Below are 18,302 nucleotides of genomic sequence, written 5' to 3' on the forward strand. Positions count from 1 at the left end.
CAAGAAACCCAAATTCCCATAGACTTTGCTTGAATAGAAGAACACATCCATTTTGGCATTAAACAGCGCAGAAGAAAAAGCAGCAAAAAAGCAGGTAAAAAGCAGGTAAAAAGCAACGTGCGCACATACCCTTATACTGAGGCTGACAACCAATTGCTTCCCACTTTGTTGTGTATTTAATCTGGGACCCAGCTGACCACTTGTTACCATCCACAATGGAGTTTTTGATAGACACAAGTCAGGTATGTATAATGGCTTTAACTTTAGTTGGTTAGTGACCGTCCCAGATGGGTACACCGTGACGAGGTGGGATGGCTTCTTACATTTTTGCAAAAAATGTATACACTAAGTACCCTGCTATTAAGCACTTGCATTTTATTCATTATTATTCAGGGTATTTTTCATACAATTTTTCTCTTTGGTTTTTTCTAGTCCATGTATTTTGTAGACTTTTGAAAATAATATTTTTGAAGGTTTTGAGGATTGTTCAGATCATTGAATAGTCCATGTATCTGGTAGAATTTTTTTAAAAATCTTTATGGAGGATTTGAGGATTCTCCAGAGCATTATTATTATTATTATTTATTATTATAGCGCCATCAATTCCATGGCGCTTTACCTGTGAAAGGGGTGTACATAATATGGACAAGTACAGTAATCATAAACAATACAAGGCACAGACAGGTACAGGAGGATAGAGGTCTACAAGGGATAGGTGAGGATATAGTAGGTGAGCATGGAGCTGGTAGTACGGTGCTATATCAGACTGAGGGTTATTGTAAATTGTAGACTTGTGGAAGAGATGGGTCTTCAGGTTCCTTTTGAAGCTTCTCAAGGTAGGCGAGAGTCTGATGTGTTGTGACAGGGCATTCCAAAGTATGGGAGAGGCGCAGGAGAAATCTTGGATGCGATGGTGGGAAGAGGAGATGAGAGGGGAGCAGAGAAGGAGATCTTGTGAGGATCGAAGGTTACGTGCAGGTAAGTACCGGGAGACTAGGTCACAGATGTAGGGAAGAGACAGGTTGTGGATGGCTTTGTATGTAATAGTTAGTGTTTTGAACTGGAGTCGTTGGGCAATGGGAAGCCAGTGAAGGGATTGGCAGAGAAGAGAGGTTGGGGAATAGCGGGGGGACAGGTGGATTAGCCGGGCAGCAGAGTTTAGAATAGATTGTAGGGGTGCGAAACTGTTAGAAGGGAGGCCACAGAGCAGGAGGTTGCAATAATCCAGGCGGGAGATAATAAGGGCATGCACTAGGGTTTTTGCAGTTTCTTGGGATAGGAATGTACGGATCCGGAGGAGCATTGAATAGTCTATGTATTTGGTAGAATCTTTCAATAATATTTATGGAGGATTTGAGGATTTCTTTAGCATTGAATAGTCCTTGTATTTGGTAGATTTATTTTTAATAATATTTATGGAGCGTTTGAGGATTTATCACTGCATTGCATAGTCCATGTATTTGGTAGAATGTTTAAATAATATTTATGGGGGATTTGAGGATTCTCCAGAGCATTGAATAGTCCATGTATTTGGTAGAATTTTTGAATAATATTTATGGAGCATTTGAAAATTCTTCAAAAATTAAAAGTCCATGTACTTGGTAGACTTTCAAAAATAATTTCTAAGTAATATTTATGGAGGATTTGAGGATTTTTCAGAGCAATGAATAGTTCATGTATTTCACAGAATTTTTAAATAATATTTGCTAGACTTTTTAAAAAATATTTATGAAGGATTTGAAGATTCTTCAGAGCATTGAATAGTCCTTGTATTTGGTAGAATTTTTAAATAATATTTATGGGGAATTTTAGGATTTTCTGATCATTGAATAGTCCATGTATTTGGAAGATTTATTTTAATAATATTTATGCAGCCTTTGAGAATTTTTCAGAGCATTTTTATTACCAATAGGACTGGAATTTTATGATGAAAGATTATACATTGGGTAACTGATGGAATCTGCATGTTTGATTTGTAATCACATATTGATGCCTTCTACACACACTTGAGTTATTCTTTCTTGGCTTAAAGGGAACCGGTCATCAGTTTTTTTAATATTGACCCAAAAGATCTTTCAGGAGGATTTAAGGATTTCTTTAGCATTGAATAGTCCATGTATTTGGAAGATTTATTTTAATAATATTTATGGAGCCTTTGAGAATTTTTCAGAGCATTTTTATTACCAATAGGACTGGAATTTTATGATGAAAGATTATACACTGGGTAACTGATGGAATCTGCATGTTTGATTTGTAATCACATATTGATGCCTTCTACACACACTTGAGTTATTCTTTCTTGGCTTAAAGGAAACCGGTCATCAGTTTTTTTAATATTGACCCAAAAGTATCACCTTCTGCAGCTTCTGGGCTGCATTCTATGAAGGTGCACCTTGTTCCTGACTCCCCTTGCAGACCCCAAAAATAACTTTATAAAATCTAAATGCCACGAATGCAAATGACCTGTTCTGGTTGAAGGGGCATGCTCTTTTTAGGTTCCTGTTCCCCCCTCCTGCCACTGTTTGCCGTCCTCCTTTGATGATTGAAGCGCCTGAAGCCTCCGTCATCATCCATGTACTGGGCTGAATCGTGTGCCTGCACAGCCATTCCCCGCTCATGCAGGTGCACTTCACTCTGCAGCACTGCGGACAGAGCCAAAAACATAGGTGCACTTGCGCGAGACTGTGAGCTCTCTGCGCAGACACGAGATTGTGAGCAAGCGCACCTATGTTATCGGCTCTGCCCGCAAAGGTGCAGAGTGAAGTGCGCCTGCGTGAGCGGGGAATGTCTGCGCAGCCGGGAGATTCAGCCCAGTACATGGATGATGACAGAGGTGTCAGGCGCCATCTTGTTTGTTTCATTTCAGAGTGAATAATGAGTGAATAATGAGTTCAGAAATTAAGAGGAGGAGAAGAAATGTGTCATAAGTGGATAAAGAACCTAATTCCTCTGATAACATATATTACAAAGTTTCTTATATTTTCATGCATTATTGATGAAAGCAGAATTTGTTCAAATTAATTGAAATATTTAAAGAAAAAAATATTTAACTTGATAATATAAACTAAAAACTTCACATACATGCCTATATTGTATTAATATACGACTCCTTATATGTAAAAAATATGGCGACGGCCTTGGACTAATCACAGCTATTGATTGACACCATCTTTTGATATATCTCCACTGATTGTGAATTTCCAAACCTTCACAATACAAGTGTTATGTCTGCTTTTTATTATGATACTGATGAGTCTTTCTTCACGTGTTGTCACAAGGAGGTTTTTACAAACATCGCTGACTATCATGGCGGCATCAGGATCTGTGAAGTCTACAAAATCTGGCACTCTGCCTACTAACTTCTTTGATGTCTGTGATCAGTGCAGGCAGACTCAGGCATTGACCCACAGACTGGTAGTTCATAGGCAGGCTAGCAACCACCACCGTGCGGAGCCGCCGCCCCACCACCGTGCGGAGCCGCCGCCCAACCTACACCCCACCTACTGTCTCCTCCCCAAAATCCTTTAGGATGTAAGCCCGCAAGGGCAGGGCCCTCTTCCCTCTGTGATAGTCTGTCTATTGTAACGTGTATATGTATTCTGTATGTAACCCCCTCATGTACAGCACCATGGAATCAATGGTGCTCTATAAATAAACAATAATAATAAATAATAATAATAATAGCAAGAGTTAATCTTTGCTGGGCTGCTTATTAGTCTCCTTTGATCACATGCTGTGGGGGAGCCAATCATATTCACTCCCCTCTTATATATGCTAGCTAGACAATTCTATTAATGACAGCTATAGCTTCTCTATACTGGTCTGGTGAGATGTTGGGATCCAGACTAACTGGTGGTTGTAGTACTTTGTTACTGTGAGCAGTTGTGGTGTTAACCCGTGTTGTTCTTTTGTTGTTTCCTTCTTTTTCTTCCTTTTCTCCTTAGTTTCTTACTATTTGTCCCTGTGAATTTGCAGTGTGTCTGAGTTTTGTTTTTTCCCTGTCTTTATCTGTATTGCCATCACACTCCTGCCCCTTCCTTCTCTGGAAGGGAAAACAGTTTAGTTCTGGTCAGGAGATTAGTAAGGGACAGGACTCTGGCATCTCCACCTTCAGGGGTAATCTGGAGGTTAGAAATAGCCTAGGATCCCCTAGGGTGAGGGACAGTATAGGAGCCACCTGTCTCTCACTATCCTGCAGTCACATTGTGACATATAGTATATGCTGTTACAAAATATATTACATATTTTTCATATTGGTGGGTAGATTTGAAAATCCAACTTAAGAAATATGGAGAATTGGAAAAATTACAGATCACCTCCATGAAAAGGCACATGTTCAGGCAATGCTTACTGTGCTACTTGCAACATCATTTTAAACTCTCTTAAAAATCCTATGACCTACTCAAGGTCAGACAAAACTGAAAGATTAATCAAAAGGAACTAGCCCAGATCAGTATGTTAAACAACATATATCATTCTCTATTGAAGATGTATTAGTTACATTAATCCCATTATAAATATAATTGCATTTGCTAACTACCCTGACACAGTCAGGGGACGTCCATGTTAATGAGGCAGTTGCAGTTTATCTACAGTGCTGGCCAGAAGTATTGGCACCCCTGCAATTCTGTCAGATAATAGTTTCTTCATGAAAATGATTGCAATCACAAATTCTTTGGTATTATGAGCTTCATTTAATTTGTCTTCAATGAAAAAAAAAAATGTCATAAAGCCAAATTGGATATAATTCCACACCAAACGTAAAAAAAGGGGTGGACAAAAGTATTGGCACTGTTTGAAAAATCATGTGATGCTTCTGTAATTTGTGTAATTAACAGCACCTGTAACTTACCTGTGGCACCTAACAGGTGTGGGCAATAACTAAATCACAGTTGCAGCTAGTTGACATGGACTAAAGTTGACTCAACCTCTGTCTGTGTCCTTGTGTGTACCACATTGAGCATGGAGAAAAGAAAGAAGACCAAAGAACTGTCTGAGGACTTGAGAATCCAAATTGTGAGGAAGCATGAGCAATCTCAAGGCTACAAGTCCATCTCCAAAGACTTGAAAGTTCCTGTGTCTACGGTGCGCAGTGTCATTAACTGCGCAGTGTCGACTAACATCCAAACAAGTTCAAGCTGCCCTGCAGTCCGAGGGTACAACAGTGTCAACCCGTACTATCCGTCGGCGTCTGAATGAAAAGGGACTGTATAGTAGGATACCCAGGAAGAGCCCACTTCTTACCCCGAGACATAAAAAAGCCAGGCTGGAGTTTGCCAAAACTTACCAGAGAAAGCCTAAAACGTTTTGGAAGAATGTTCTCTGGTGAGTTGAGACAAAAGTAGAGCTTTTTGGGAAAAGCCATCAACATAGAGTTTACAGGAAAAAAATGAGGTATTCAAAGAAAAGAACATGGTCCCTACAGTCAAACATGGCGGAGGTTCCCTGATGTTTTGGGGTTGCTTTGCTGCCTCTGGAACTGGACTGCTTGACCGTGTGCATGGCATTATGAAGTCTGAAGACTACAAACAAATTTTGCAGCATAATGTAAGGCCCAGTGTGAGAAAGCTGGGTCTCCCTCAGAGGTCATGGGTCTTCCAGCAGGACAATGACCCAAAACACACTTCAAAAAGCACTAGAAAATGGTTTGAGAGAAAGCATTGGAGACTACTAAAGTGGCCAGCAATGAGTCCAGACCTGAATCCCATAGAACACCTGTGGAGAGATCTCAAAATGGCAGTTTGGAGAAGGCACCTTCAAATCTCAGGGACCTGGAGCAGTTTGCCAAAGAAGAATGGTCTAAAATTCCAGCAGAGCATTGTAAGAAACTCATTGATGGTTACCGGAAGCGGTTGTTCGCAGTTATTTTGGCTAAAGGTTGTGCAACCAAGTATTAGGCTAAAGGGGGCTTTACACGCTACGACATCGCTAATGCGAACTCGTTGGGGTCACGGATTTGGTGACGCACATCCGGCCGCATTAGCGATGCCGTTGCGTGTGACACCGATGAGCGATTTTGCATCGTTGCAAAAACGTGCAAAATCGCTCATCGGTGACATGGGGGTCCATTCTCAAAAATCGTTACTGCAACAGTAACGAGGTTGTTCCTCGTTCCTGCAGCAGCACACATCGCTCAGTGTGACACCGCAGGAACGAGGAAGCTCTCCTTACCTGCCTCCCGGCCACAATGTGGAAGGAAAGAGGTGGGCGGGATGTTACGTCCCGCTCTTCTCCGACCCTCCGCTTCTATTGGGCGGCCACTCAGTGACATCGCTGTGACGCCGCACGGACCGCCCCCTTAGAAAGGAGGCGGTTCGCCGGTCACAGCGACGTCGCCGGGCAGGTAAGTATGTGTGACGGGTCTGGGCGATGTTGTGCGCCACGGGCAGCGATTTGCCCGTGTTGCGCAACAGATGGGGGCGGGTACCCACGCTAGCGATATTGGGACCGATATCGCAGTGTGTAAAGCCCGCTTAAGGGTGCCAATACTTTTGTCTGGCCCATTTTTGGAGTTTTGTGTGAAATGATCAATGATTTGATTTTTGTTTCATTCTCTTTTGTGGTTTTTCATTGCAAGCAAAATAAATTAAGTTAATAATACCAAAGAATTTGTGATTGCAATCATTTTCAGGAAGAAACTGAGTATTCTGTTAGGTGCCACAGGTAAGTTACAGGTGCTGTTAATTACACAAATTACAGAAGCATCACATGATTTTTCAAACAGTGCCAATACCTTTGTCCACCCCTTTTTTTACGTTTGGTGTGGAATTATATCCAATTTGGCTTTATGACATTTTTTTTTTTTTCATTGAACACAAATTAAATGAAGCTCATAATACCAAAGAATTTGTGATTGCAATCATTTTCAAGAAGAAACTATTATCTGACAGAATTGCAGGGGTGCTAATACTTTTGGCCAGCACTGTATAGTTCACAGCCTCCCCTTGCATCTACAAACTGCACATCGGTATAAGACGATTTTCCCCATAAGAATTTATATAGACACAACTGTAGTGACATGACATCAAATTATATTCTGGTTTATTTAGAAATATTGATTACCTTCCCCTTTTAAGTGTATGTCGTCCAACTAAGGGGTCAAGCACGGGGTCAATAGATTCTTCCAAATTTTCGATCAGAACTGGGTCACCGGCCACAACTGCTTGTTCTATGACATCTACATATCTATAGAAAAAATGAAGAAAATAATTCTGTTACTAATTAATTAACCATGTCCCACTATAAATTTCCAAATAAGTATTAGAAAACCATTCAATTTTTGTTTTTGGATGTTTTGATCTTATAAGATGAGACTGGAAAAGGATAATGTTAATGTAACACCACACATTGGCATAGCTATGAGGCTGTGGACATAACAATTTTTAGGCTTCAAGGTGAAAATATCAGGATCACTTGGCACTGGCGGGAGAAATTCAATGGGGCAATAATAAAAATTATCTTTATTTCTATAGCGCCATCACATTCCGCAGCGCTTTACAATTCAGAGGTTCATATACACAAACAAACATTCATAAGTAACAGTTATAGAAGATACAATAATTCAAGCAAAAATAATGACAATCCTGCTTGTACGAGCTTACAATCTACAATGAGGTGAGGTGAGGGTGCCAAGGTACAAGTGCTTATTTACAATGATGGTCAAGCCATCTCCAAGAAATGGGGGATAGATAAAAGCTGCATGAGCCGGTCACCAGCCAATCTTAGTGATGCTTTTGAGTGCGTTGGAGTTTGACAGAAAGTTAAGTTCTGAGATATAGCAAAGGGGCTCCATATGATTTAACTTCAAGTAGAGAGGGTGATAGGCGACCCTAAAAATTGTGTTTTTAGGAAGCTTCTGAAGCTGTGTAAGTTGTAGTTGGTCTTAGTTTCTTGGGGTAGAGCACTCCAGAGGATTGGTGCAACTCGGGAGAATTCTTGGAGTCGGGAGTGGGATTCGGATTAGGCCGGGGCTACACAGGGACTAATGCGATCCTCGCATGACACTTGGCTCACGCTGGCAGCACAGCGGGAGCCGAGTGTCATGTGAGTGTCACTGCGACTGAGGTCCGATCATGCGATTGGACCTCAGCTGTGGGGGAGGGCCGGCACTGAGGAGGGAAGAGAGGGATTTATCTCCCTCTCTCCTCCGTTGCCGGCTATTGCTATTCTCGCCCTGCACTCGTGGTACACCGGTGTACAGGGAGTGCAGTGCGATCTTTCTCTCGCTTTATAGACTTGAATGGGTGCGAGAGAAAGAAACTCATATTACAATCGCAACATATTGTGATTGTTTTCTCGGTCCAATTGGGATCGAGAAAATAATCGCTCATGGGTGCTGACACATAGGGTAATATTGGTCCGTGTGGAATGCGATGTTTTATCGCATTGCACTCGCTCCGATTTTCATGCTGTGTGTCTTAGGCCTTAGTGTGGATGTTAGTCAAAAGTCATAGAGAATGGGTAGGGTTATAGATTGAGATGAGGGTGATGTGCCGTGCTGTGAAGGGCTTTGTGGGTGAGAACAACCAATTTAAATTGGATCCTATGGATCCTTGGCTGCAGCAAAATGGTAGAAAAATATTAAACAAGGTCTATTTAGAACCTTCTTCAACTTTACATATAAGGAAGCAAATGAACAATATTAAAAATCTCAGCGAAGATGCAAATCTAAGCTTATTAAGTTTGCATTGCACAATCCCAATCATACAGCAGACATTTATCATTTTTTTGTGCAATTTACATGTTTATCAGTATTTACAAAATGTATCAGTATTTTAAACCACTAAATACACAATTTTGTAGTGCCTACCGCAAAATTAAAAAGTGCAGAAATAAGGATTTCTTGTTAACCTTTTAGTTTGAAGTACGACATTTCTGAATGCATTTTACTATAACAGTTGTAAAAAAAGTAACATATTCTAGACAATTCATAGATGTCCTAAAAAAGGTGTGGAGCAAATAAATTGTTGCAAACTTAATTTTTAACATGCATAAAAATAATTGTAACGCATTGGTCTCCAGCTGTTTTCTAATATTTGGGAAAGTACAAAATGCAATTCTCTGTTTTCTAATATTAGCAAGTGAAATAAACATGCTTACAAAGTTGGGCTGGTATAAATTGTGGCAAATTTATCATTAATCTGGAAATGTCATAAATATGGAGTGGCAAAACTCAAGCGAGTATATTAAAGATTTGATGCAGAATTTTTAATAAATGTGGGTCACTTTAGACAATATGGAGAGATGTACTCTTTTTTTTTTTTTTTTAAAGAATATTATTACCCTTTCTGGCCTAGATGAATGACTTTCAACCTGGATCCATATCTGGTTTTAATCCACTTGATGCCTTGAAGTTGGGGGTCAATCATTAGCGGCCATCGTTCACAGTTTGACAATATGGTCCCATTCTGAATAGACATTTTATCACTGGGCAATCCCTCGTTGTTCCATTTTGCAGTAGTTGCATCATCAGTCAACATACAAATAGGATCGAGTCCTTCTGTCATTGGAATAGGAATCTAAAATGGACAATACACTTGTTGAGCAAAACTGGTGCAAAACAGTGAAACATAACTTGCTAAAAAACAACCTCTTAAGAATGAAAAGCATCATTGTAACCAAAATGAATACAGCACTGCTAAAAAAAATTGAGTTCATATTTGAAAATCATATTTGAAATTTCGAGTTCTTATTTGAGAATGGCAGTTGGATTTAACTGGTCTCGGATCCATCCACGCCTGTTGGGCTTTACACGCTACAATATATCTTATGATGTGTCGGCGGGTTCACGTCGTAAGTGACGCACATCCGGCATCGTAAGTTATATTGTAGCGTGTGACAGCTACGTGCGATTGCGATTGAATGTTAAAACATTCATCGCATGCATGTCATTCAATTGCTAAAAATTGAACGTGAGGTTGTTCAATGTTCCCGAGGCAGCACACATCGCTGTGTGTGATACCCCGGGAACGATAAACAGATCTTACCTGCGTCCCGCAGCTCCCGCTGGTAATGCGGAAGGAAGAAGGTGGGCGGGATGTTTACGTCCCGCTCATCTGCGCCCCTCCGCGTCTATTGGCCGGCTGCCGCGTGACGACGCTGTGACGCCGAACGTCCCTCCCACTCCAGAAAGTGGACGTTCGCCGCCCACATCGAGGTCATATGGACGGGTAAGTACGTGTGACGGCAAATAATCATTTGTGCGACACGTTCAACAAATTGAACGTGCCGCACATACGATGGGGGTGGGTACGATCGCATACGATATCGTATGCTTAATCGTAACGTGTAAAGCAGGCAGCCAAGCACAGGAAATCGGCTTTTTTTTTACAGAAAAACTGCATCCATTATGCAGTGTTTATGCAGCGATTTGACGGGCACACGTGCTGTCAAATTGCTGCAGAATATTCAGCAGTTACGTGCGCATGAGCCCTTACTTTCTGGGTTCGTAAGTATGGCATCCACAAATGCTCTACAAGCTCATGACGATACTTCTTGGAAAATGAGCCAGCGTACGAGATGAAAGCAGCTGTGAGCAGGACGTCTCCGCACAGTGTTTGCGCTTGTTTACGGTATAAAGCAACAGACTGAGCCCATCGGACGTTTTCTGACTGCAAAAAAAAAAGAAAGAGAATATCCTATTAATGTCCTGACTTAAAGGGGGTGTGCAGAATCAGAAACACATACATACATACAGCTCAGCCAAATTCCACTTAGATTGCGGTGCAATACCAGCCACATCCTGTCTGCAGGCATGGCAATGTTTTAAAAAGCAGATACATTTTCAAAAGCTAGTTTTAGAAAGCGTAAACTTTTTCAAAACAAGCAAAATACACCCTACATGTTCAGGGTGGTTTAGGATTACTCGACCACTTGTCCAAAAAGTGAGGATATGTGTACACAGTCGTTTTCGGCAGAGTTTTTGGAACAGGAACTAAGACATTTTTGAAGATTTGGAGAATTTCTACTCAGTTTCTGATACAAAAAAACCTCCTTAAACATCTCCATGTGCACATGCCGTACGTACGGGAATCTCCATTTTCTCCAGTGTGGAGCTTCCGAGTTATTGTAGGTGAATCTGTTTGAGGAAAATGTTGGCGGTCTTTTTCCTGAAGTGATTTCGATGGCAGCCATGCTGTTATTTTTGGCATCACCTCTGCTGCCGGTGTCTTTTCTCTGTAGGAAGCTGTCTGAAGAATGCGTATGCTAATTCTTTTGACCACTTCACAGTCTCCAAACCTGAAGCGGTTAAAAGAAGGGACAAAGCAGTGGACATGGGCACAGCAATGTTGTGCTTACATTGCTGTTCATTGTGTTCATTTCTTACAGTGGCTTTGGGGCACTTTTTTCAGGTTTGCACATAGCCTAAAGCTTACCTACAGAGGTTCCCTTTTAGAGTTTATTACTAGTAGTGGGCGAATAGTAACTATTCGTGTTCGGATTATTGGTAACAAATCCCAAAGTATTATTCCGGTATTCATCACGAATAACAAATGTAATGCCAGTCAATGGGGAACCTGGGCATTTTTTTTTGCCGTGACGAATAGAGCTGGGTGGACTCGCAAAAAAACGGGACTGGCAGGTCCCTGCTCATTTTTTTTATAAAAAATCCGGTTCCAGTCTGAAATCTGGTACCTATATAAGTCTATGGGAACCAGAAATCAGGGATTAAAAATGTTGGTGGAAGGGATAGGGGGATAGGAGTGCGCGCGGTGTACTCACCAAAGCTCCGTGTCATGGCGGCAAGCTGCTTCCAGTTCAGACATTCACTTCCGGAGCTGTGTGCATCTACATTGTGCACTAAAAGTAAAGGTAGATGGTAGAATTTAGGGGCTCCTTCCAGGTATGACATAATTTGTCACGTGACGGGGGTGTGTGTTCAAAATTCAGCCCGGTTTAAAATAAATTCTTTTTCTAAGTCCATGTGGGCATGGAGTTGGTTGTTTATAATTGAAGCGGGGGTCTGGGGATAAGACCCCTAGCTGGGGGGAGAGGGATAAGCAGATCTCTGCGCCCGCAATGTGTCCTCCTTTCCTCAGCCTGAGCGGCCTGCTTCATGAAGCAGGTAGCTCAGGATGAGCTGCGTCTGCGATATGTCCTCCTCTGCTCAGCCTGAGCCACCTGCTTCATGATTCAGACAGCGCCTGTGATTAGTTGCAGGCAGACGCTGTCACACAGGCTGGGAGCACATCTGACTGCATCCAATCACAGAGGCCAGGCTCGTCAGTGGGCGGGGAAAGTAGAGAAAGCAGTGCATAAGTATGAGGAATGATGAGCAGCCCAGGGAGGCCATAGGAGCAGTGTGACAGCCGTGCGGGAGCAGTTTACAGCTGCAACAGAGCCTTGGTAAGTATTAAGCGCTCGCTTCATTATTATTTTATTTATTCTTCATATTGTTTTTTAATTTCTCGAGTGTTGGATCCAGATCCAGATCAAATATCTGGAATCCCAGGCCCGGCACCTGGGCAACTTTGAAACCGTGCAGATCCGGACTTTTACAGTCTGGGTCCGCCCATCACTAGTGACATATACTGTAATAGTACTTGGTAAGCATTATCGAAACACCAATAGTTACTATTCACCCATCACTAGAGATGAGCGAACCGGCCGCGGTTCGGCTCGAGCTTGGTTCGTCGAAGGGAGGTCTAGTTCGAGTTCGGTTCGGCGAACCGGTTCGGTGAACCGCTCGAACCCATAGGAAACAATGGGAGGCAATCACAAACACATAAAAACACCTAGAAAACACACTCAAAGGTGTCCAAAAGGTGACAAACAACTCACAACACAACACAAACACATGGGAAAGTGACAAGAACAAATTCTCATGCAAAAACAAAACAGCGTTACGAGGAAAAAGAGAAGGAAACACAGATATAGGCATGGCATGCCCTTCTAAAATGATGTAAAACACTGCAAGGTGACTCAAAGCGGAGTCTCCCTTGTTTCCAAAAATTGGGCCACACAGACACCCCTTCAGTGGCAGCACTTGTGCCCCAGTTGTACACTTCACAGATAGATTTGCATCAAGCACATTCAAAAATACGCCATCCTTAACTGTCCCCAGGATGACACCGGGGTAGGTAGCAAAGTCTTTGCTGAACCATGACTTGTTCATCTTAGATGATTTTTAGAAACACTGGAAGCAAGGGTTACTCCAAGCGGAATCTCCCTTTTTTCCAAAAATTGGGCCACACAGACAACCCCTTCAGTGGCAGCACTTGTGCCCCAGTTGTACACTTCACAGGTAGATTTGCATCAAGCACATTCAAAAATACGCCATCCTTAACCAATCCCAGGATGGCACCGGGGTAAGTAGCAAAGTCTTTGCTGATCCCAGATCTGTTCATCTTGGATCATTTTTATAAACACTGCAAGCAAGGGTTACTCCAAGCGGAGTCTACCTTTTTTCCAAAAATTGGGCCACACAGACACCCCTTCAGTGGCAGCACTTGTGCCCCAGTTGTACACTTAACAGGGAGATTTGCATCAAGCACATTCCTAATCCACAAGCATTTACTCTCCCCAGGATGACACAGGGGTAGTAAATTCCTTGTGGATCCATGACTTGTTCATTTTGATGAACGTTAGTCTGTCCACATTGTCACTGGACAGACGCGTGCGCTTATCTGTCAGCACACACCCAGCAGCACTGAAGACACGTTCAGAGACAACACTGGCAGCTGGACACGACAAGATCTCCAAGGCTTAAGTTTAGCGCTCTGGCCATTTTTCAAGACTTGAAGCCCAAAATGAGCAAGGCTCGATTTGCAAAGTCATGGCATTGATGCTCATTTGGAGATACTCCTGTATCATCCTCTCCAGCCGTTGACTATGTGTCAGACTTGTTTTCTCTGGTGGCCTTGCAAAGGATGGTCTAAAAAAATTATGAAAAGATTCAATAAAATTGCTGTTACCAGCACCAGATACGGTGCTGCTGGTACGGGTAGACTGTTGAAGATGACGAGACCGTCCCATGTTTGTGAAGTTACAACTGGGAGATTCACTCCCTGCACCATGGTTGTTTGGTGGAAAAGCTGAGCTAAGATCGAGTAACAGCTTTTGCTGATACTCCTGCATACGTGCGTCCCTTTCTATGGCTGGAATTACAAAATTTAGACTTGTTCTGGGGATCTAATAGTGTGGCAAGCCAGTACTCATCATCACTTCTAATTTTGACAATACGAGGGTCATGTTGGAGGTAGTGCAGCAAGAAGGCGCTCATGTGTCTTGCGCAGCCATGCGGACCAAGTCCACGCTGTGTTTGTGGCATAGAGGTGCTAACCGTTCTTTCTTCCTCTGACATCTCCCCCCAACCTCTTTCAACTGAAATTTGACCAAGGTCTCCCTCATCCGCTGAGTCTTCCATGTCCATGGACAGTTCGTCCTCCATTTCTTCATGTTCTCCTGCACCTTCTTCAACATTTCGCCTGCTACCATGCGCCCTTGTTGATCCCTGTCCCCCATGGTCCCATGCCTGCCGCCTTGGTGATGATAAACGTCTGGACCTTGGTGATGTTGTTGTCCCTTGCGCATATGAATCCTCCTGTAGTTCCTCCCCTTCCTGTTGTCCCATCCCCTGACTCAGAATAGTGTTTAGCGTGTGCTCCAGCATGTAAATGACTGGAATTGTCATGCTGATAATGGCATTGTCAGTGCTAAACATATTCGTCGCCATGTCGAAACTGTGCAGAAGGGTGCATAGGTCCTTGATCTGAGACCACTCCTTCAGTGTGATCTGCCCCACCTCAGCATCTCGTTGGCCCAGGCTATACGTCATGACGTATTGCACCAGGGCTCGGCAGTGCTGCCACAGTCGCTGTAACATGTGGACAGTCGAATTCCAGCATGTCGGCACATCGCATTTCAGGCGATGAACCGGCAGGCCGAAAGACTTCTGGAGCAATGCAAGTTGCTCAGCTGCGGCGGTTGAACGGCGGAAGTGAGCAGACAGTTTTCGTGCCCTGTTCAGAAGGCCATCTAGGCCGGGATAGTGTGTTAAAAATTGCTGGACAACAAGGTTCAACACGTGAGCCATACAAGGCACATGTGTCACCTTGCCCAGGCGAACGGCCACACCCAGGTTTGCAGCATTGTCGCACACGGCCTTACCAGGCTGCAGGTTGAGTGGATACAACCATTTTACCAAACTCAGTCTCCAGAGCTACCCACAACTCAGCCGCTGTGTGACTCTTATTTCCAAGACATTTCAAGATAAAGACCGCCTGATGCCGTTGCGCTCTGCTGCCAGCATAGTAATGAGGGGTTCGTGATTCCTTCTGCACAGTTACAATGCTGGTGGCCTGACCAGGCAGGCTTGGGGCAGAGGTGGAGGACCCAGACGAGGTTGAGGAGGCAGAAGCAGTGGAGGAACTTGGACAGACAGAGGATTGACACACAAGTCGTGGGGACGGCAAGACTTGTGCAGCAGACCCTTCACCATCTATCACCATAGTTACCCAGTGCCCAGTCAGCGACATCTAACGTCTCTGTCCATGTTTACTGGTCCACGTATCGGTGGTGAAATGCACCCGTTCACACACAGAGTTTCTCAAGGAAGCAGTGATGTTGTGTGCAACATGGTGGTGTAGCGCAGGCACACCTTTCTTAGAGAAGTAGTGGCGACTGGGCATCTGGTACTGGGGCACAGCGACAGACATAAGGTCTCTAAAATCCTGTGTGTCCACCAGGCGGAAAGGCAGCATTTCGGTAGCCAAGAGCTTACAGAGGGATAAAGTCAAACTCTTAGCTTTGTCATGGGTCGCAGGAAATGGCCTTTTATTTGTCCACATCTGAGGAACAGAGATCTGGCTGCTGTGTGTAGACGGTGGTGAGTAGGGTGTCCCTGAAAAAATGCAGGTTTGTGAGGAAAGTGCAGGCGTAGACATGATGTTGCCTTCATCCAACGTTGATGCTATCGATGTCTGAGAGAGCTGTACACACGCACTTGTTTCCCCTTCCAAACCAACTGACGACCTACCAAGCAAACTGCCTTTTGCGGTTACAGTGGTGGAAGTTGTGCGTGGAAAACCAGGTGTGACAGCTGTCCCCACAGTCCTAGAAGATGAAGAGTGCGCGGATGCACTGGAAGGGGCAGGCGGTGGATGGTCTGCTCCGCTAGGCCGCATTGCAGCACGGTGAGCTTCCCACTGGGACATATGATATTTATTCATGTGACGATTCATGGAAGAAGTTGTCAAACTGCTGAGGTTTTTTCCTCTACTAACAGATTCCCGACAAATTTTACAGATCACATGATTTGGGCGATCCTTTGCAAGGTCAAAAAAGGACCAAGCTAGGCAAGGCTTACAGGACATGCAACCTGCTGAGCCACCCTGACTAGTGCTCAGAGGCAGAGTGGTGGCTGAGGATGCAGTTGTAGACGTGCTACCAGTACTCCTCCTCTGTCCAGGAAGGCGCAAGGTAACTTCGCCATCAGTTGCATCCTCCTCCGCATCTGTTGACCTTCTCGAGTGCCTGACTGTGGGTTGACAGTAGGTTAGATCTAGAACTTCCTCATCAAGCGTTGTGTTTGCACTCCCCTCACCCTCAGACCGAGCCTCTTCTTGCCCTGACCGAATATTTAAGTTGTCATCCCAGTCTGGTATCTGCGTCTCATCGTCATCAGTATGTTCCTCATTGTCTATAACAACAGGTGTTACAGTTTGTGAATAAGGGTCAACATTATGCTCAGAAACTTGGTCATCACGGCCTGAATCCGAGTCACAAAGGTTCTGGGCATCACTGCAGACCATTTCCTGGTCTGTACTCACTGTAGCTTGGGAGCAGACTTCTGATTCCCAGGCTATAGTGTGACTGAACAGCTCTGCAGACTCAGCCATCTCTGTTCAGGGCGGATGGAAACTTGAGAGCTGGGAGAAAGCAAGTGTGATTGGGATGACAACTCAGAGGACTGTTTTTTTTTGGATGCGGTAGTTGAGGTGGAGGATTGGGCACTTGTTGGACCACTTGAGATCCATTCAAGCATGTTCTTTTTTTGGCCATCATCTGCCTTTGTTCCAGTTGTTCGTGTCCGTAAAAAAGGGAGCACATTGGATTGTCCATGGAAAGTAGTAGACATCTTACTTTTGCTGGAAGATGGCCTATCTTCAGCAGATGTTAATGGAGCTTTGCCACCTTCCCCACGGACACAAACTTTTTTTTCCTTTTCCAACATGCCTGTTCCCCTTTCCACCAGCATCTGTCATTTTGCCACTCATTTTGATTGCAAAAAGATTGTCCACTTAAAATGTGGTAGTAAAAATTGAGAGGTGGTGTAGATTGCAGAGGTGGTCTAGCTTTATTGACAGCAGAAGAAACTACACAGACTATCCCTGACAATGCAACTATGGCCCTTAAACTGCCAGCACAGTTTGCAATTATAATGGCTTAGTAAAAATGAGCTTGAGGGTGCAATGCAGAGGTGCTGGAAATAGCTTGGCACCAGTGGGACACTAATGAAGTCCAACAGCCACTTTTAGGATGCCACTAAGTTTCCTCAGTGTTTGCTATTATAATGGCTTAGTAAAAATGAGCTTGAGGGTGCAATGCAGAGGTGCTGGAAATAGCTTGGCACCAGTGGGACACTACTGAAGTCCAACAGCCACTTTTAGGATGCCACTAAGTTTCCTCAGTGTTTGCTATTATAATGGCTTAGTAAAAATGAGCTTGATGGTGTAATGCAGAGGTGCTGGAAATTGCTTGGCACCAGTGGGACACTACTGAAGTCCAACAGCCACTTTTAGGATGCTGTGACGGGGTGTACATCAGAGCAAAGAGAGACAACAGGCCGAGGAGAATCCAACAGGTTTACTAACCGGAATACAGGAACAGCACACGACAAGTCCAAATAAAACAGATTCGGGGGCACCTCCCGATAATCCAAAGTGCCAGATCACGACGAAATAGTCCTCTTCAGAGTCCCAGAAATCCCACACAATCCATTGGACGGCGAGATCTGTCCGCAGAATCAGATCTTGCTCCCTTCCTCTTCAAAACTCAGCTCTCAACTGCATTTAGAAACAGGAGTGAATTGTCTGAGCTCGTGGGCCCCCCCCCTCAAGGGTAGGGGTCTATGCAATGGTTGGGCCCACTAGAAGATTCTAGAAGGTTGGCTCCGAGATGTCTACAGGTTTGTGTAGTTGGCGTTATCCACTGCTTACGAAACAATGAGAAGTTCCCCTGGCTGTGTGGACAAGAGATAATTGCATTATGGGCCCAGAGACACAGGAGATGGGGGGGAAGGTATGGTTACTTACATCCCAAGACATAGTATTACAGCAAATACAGTGAGAAGGTAAAATACA

General features: G+C 43.7%; 1 protein-coding gene across 1 annotated transcript in view; it reads right to left on the reverse strand.

The window, feature by feature from the left end:
• The window catches only part of LOC142245878 (dynein axonemal heavy chain 11-like), a 519,159-nt gene that overhangs the window by 163,836 nt on the left and 337,021 nt on the right, over positions 1 to 18,302 (reverse strand). The window contains exons 52-54 of the mRNA XM_075318873.1: positions 10,437 to 10,610; positions 9,283 to 9,518; positions 7,063 to 7,185 (exon numbers count right to left, since the gene is read on the reverse strand). Of these exons, the coding sequence (XP_075174988.1) occupies positions 7,063 to 7,185; positions 9,283 to 9,518; positions 10,437 to 10,610 (533 nt within the window). The remainder of the gene's footprint in view (positions 1 to 7,062; positions 7,186 to 9,282; positions 9,519 to 10,436; positions 10,611 to 18,302) is intronic.

Source organism: Anomaloglossus baeobatrachus, chromosome 7, assembly GCF_048569485.1.
Source record: "Anomaloglossus baeobatrachus isolate aAnoBae1 chromosome 7, aAnoBae1.hap1, whole genome shotgun sequence".
Classification (NCBI taxonomy): domain Eukaryota; kingdom Metazoa; phylum Chordata; class Amphibia; order Anura; family Aromobatidae; genus Anomaloglossus; species Anomaloglossus baeobatrachus.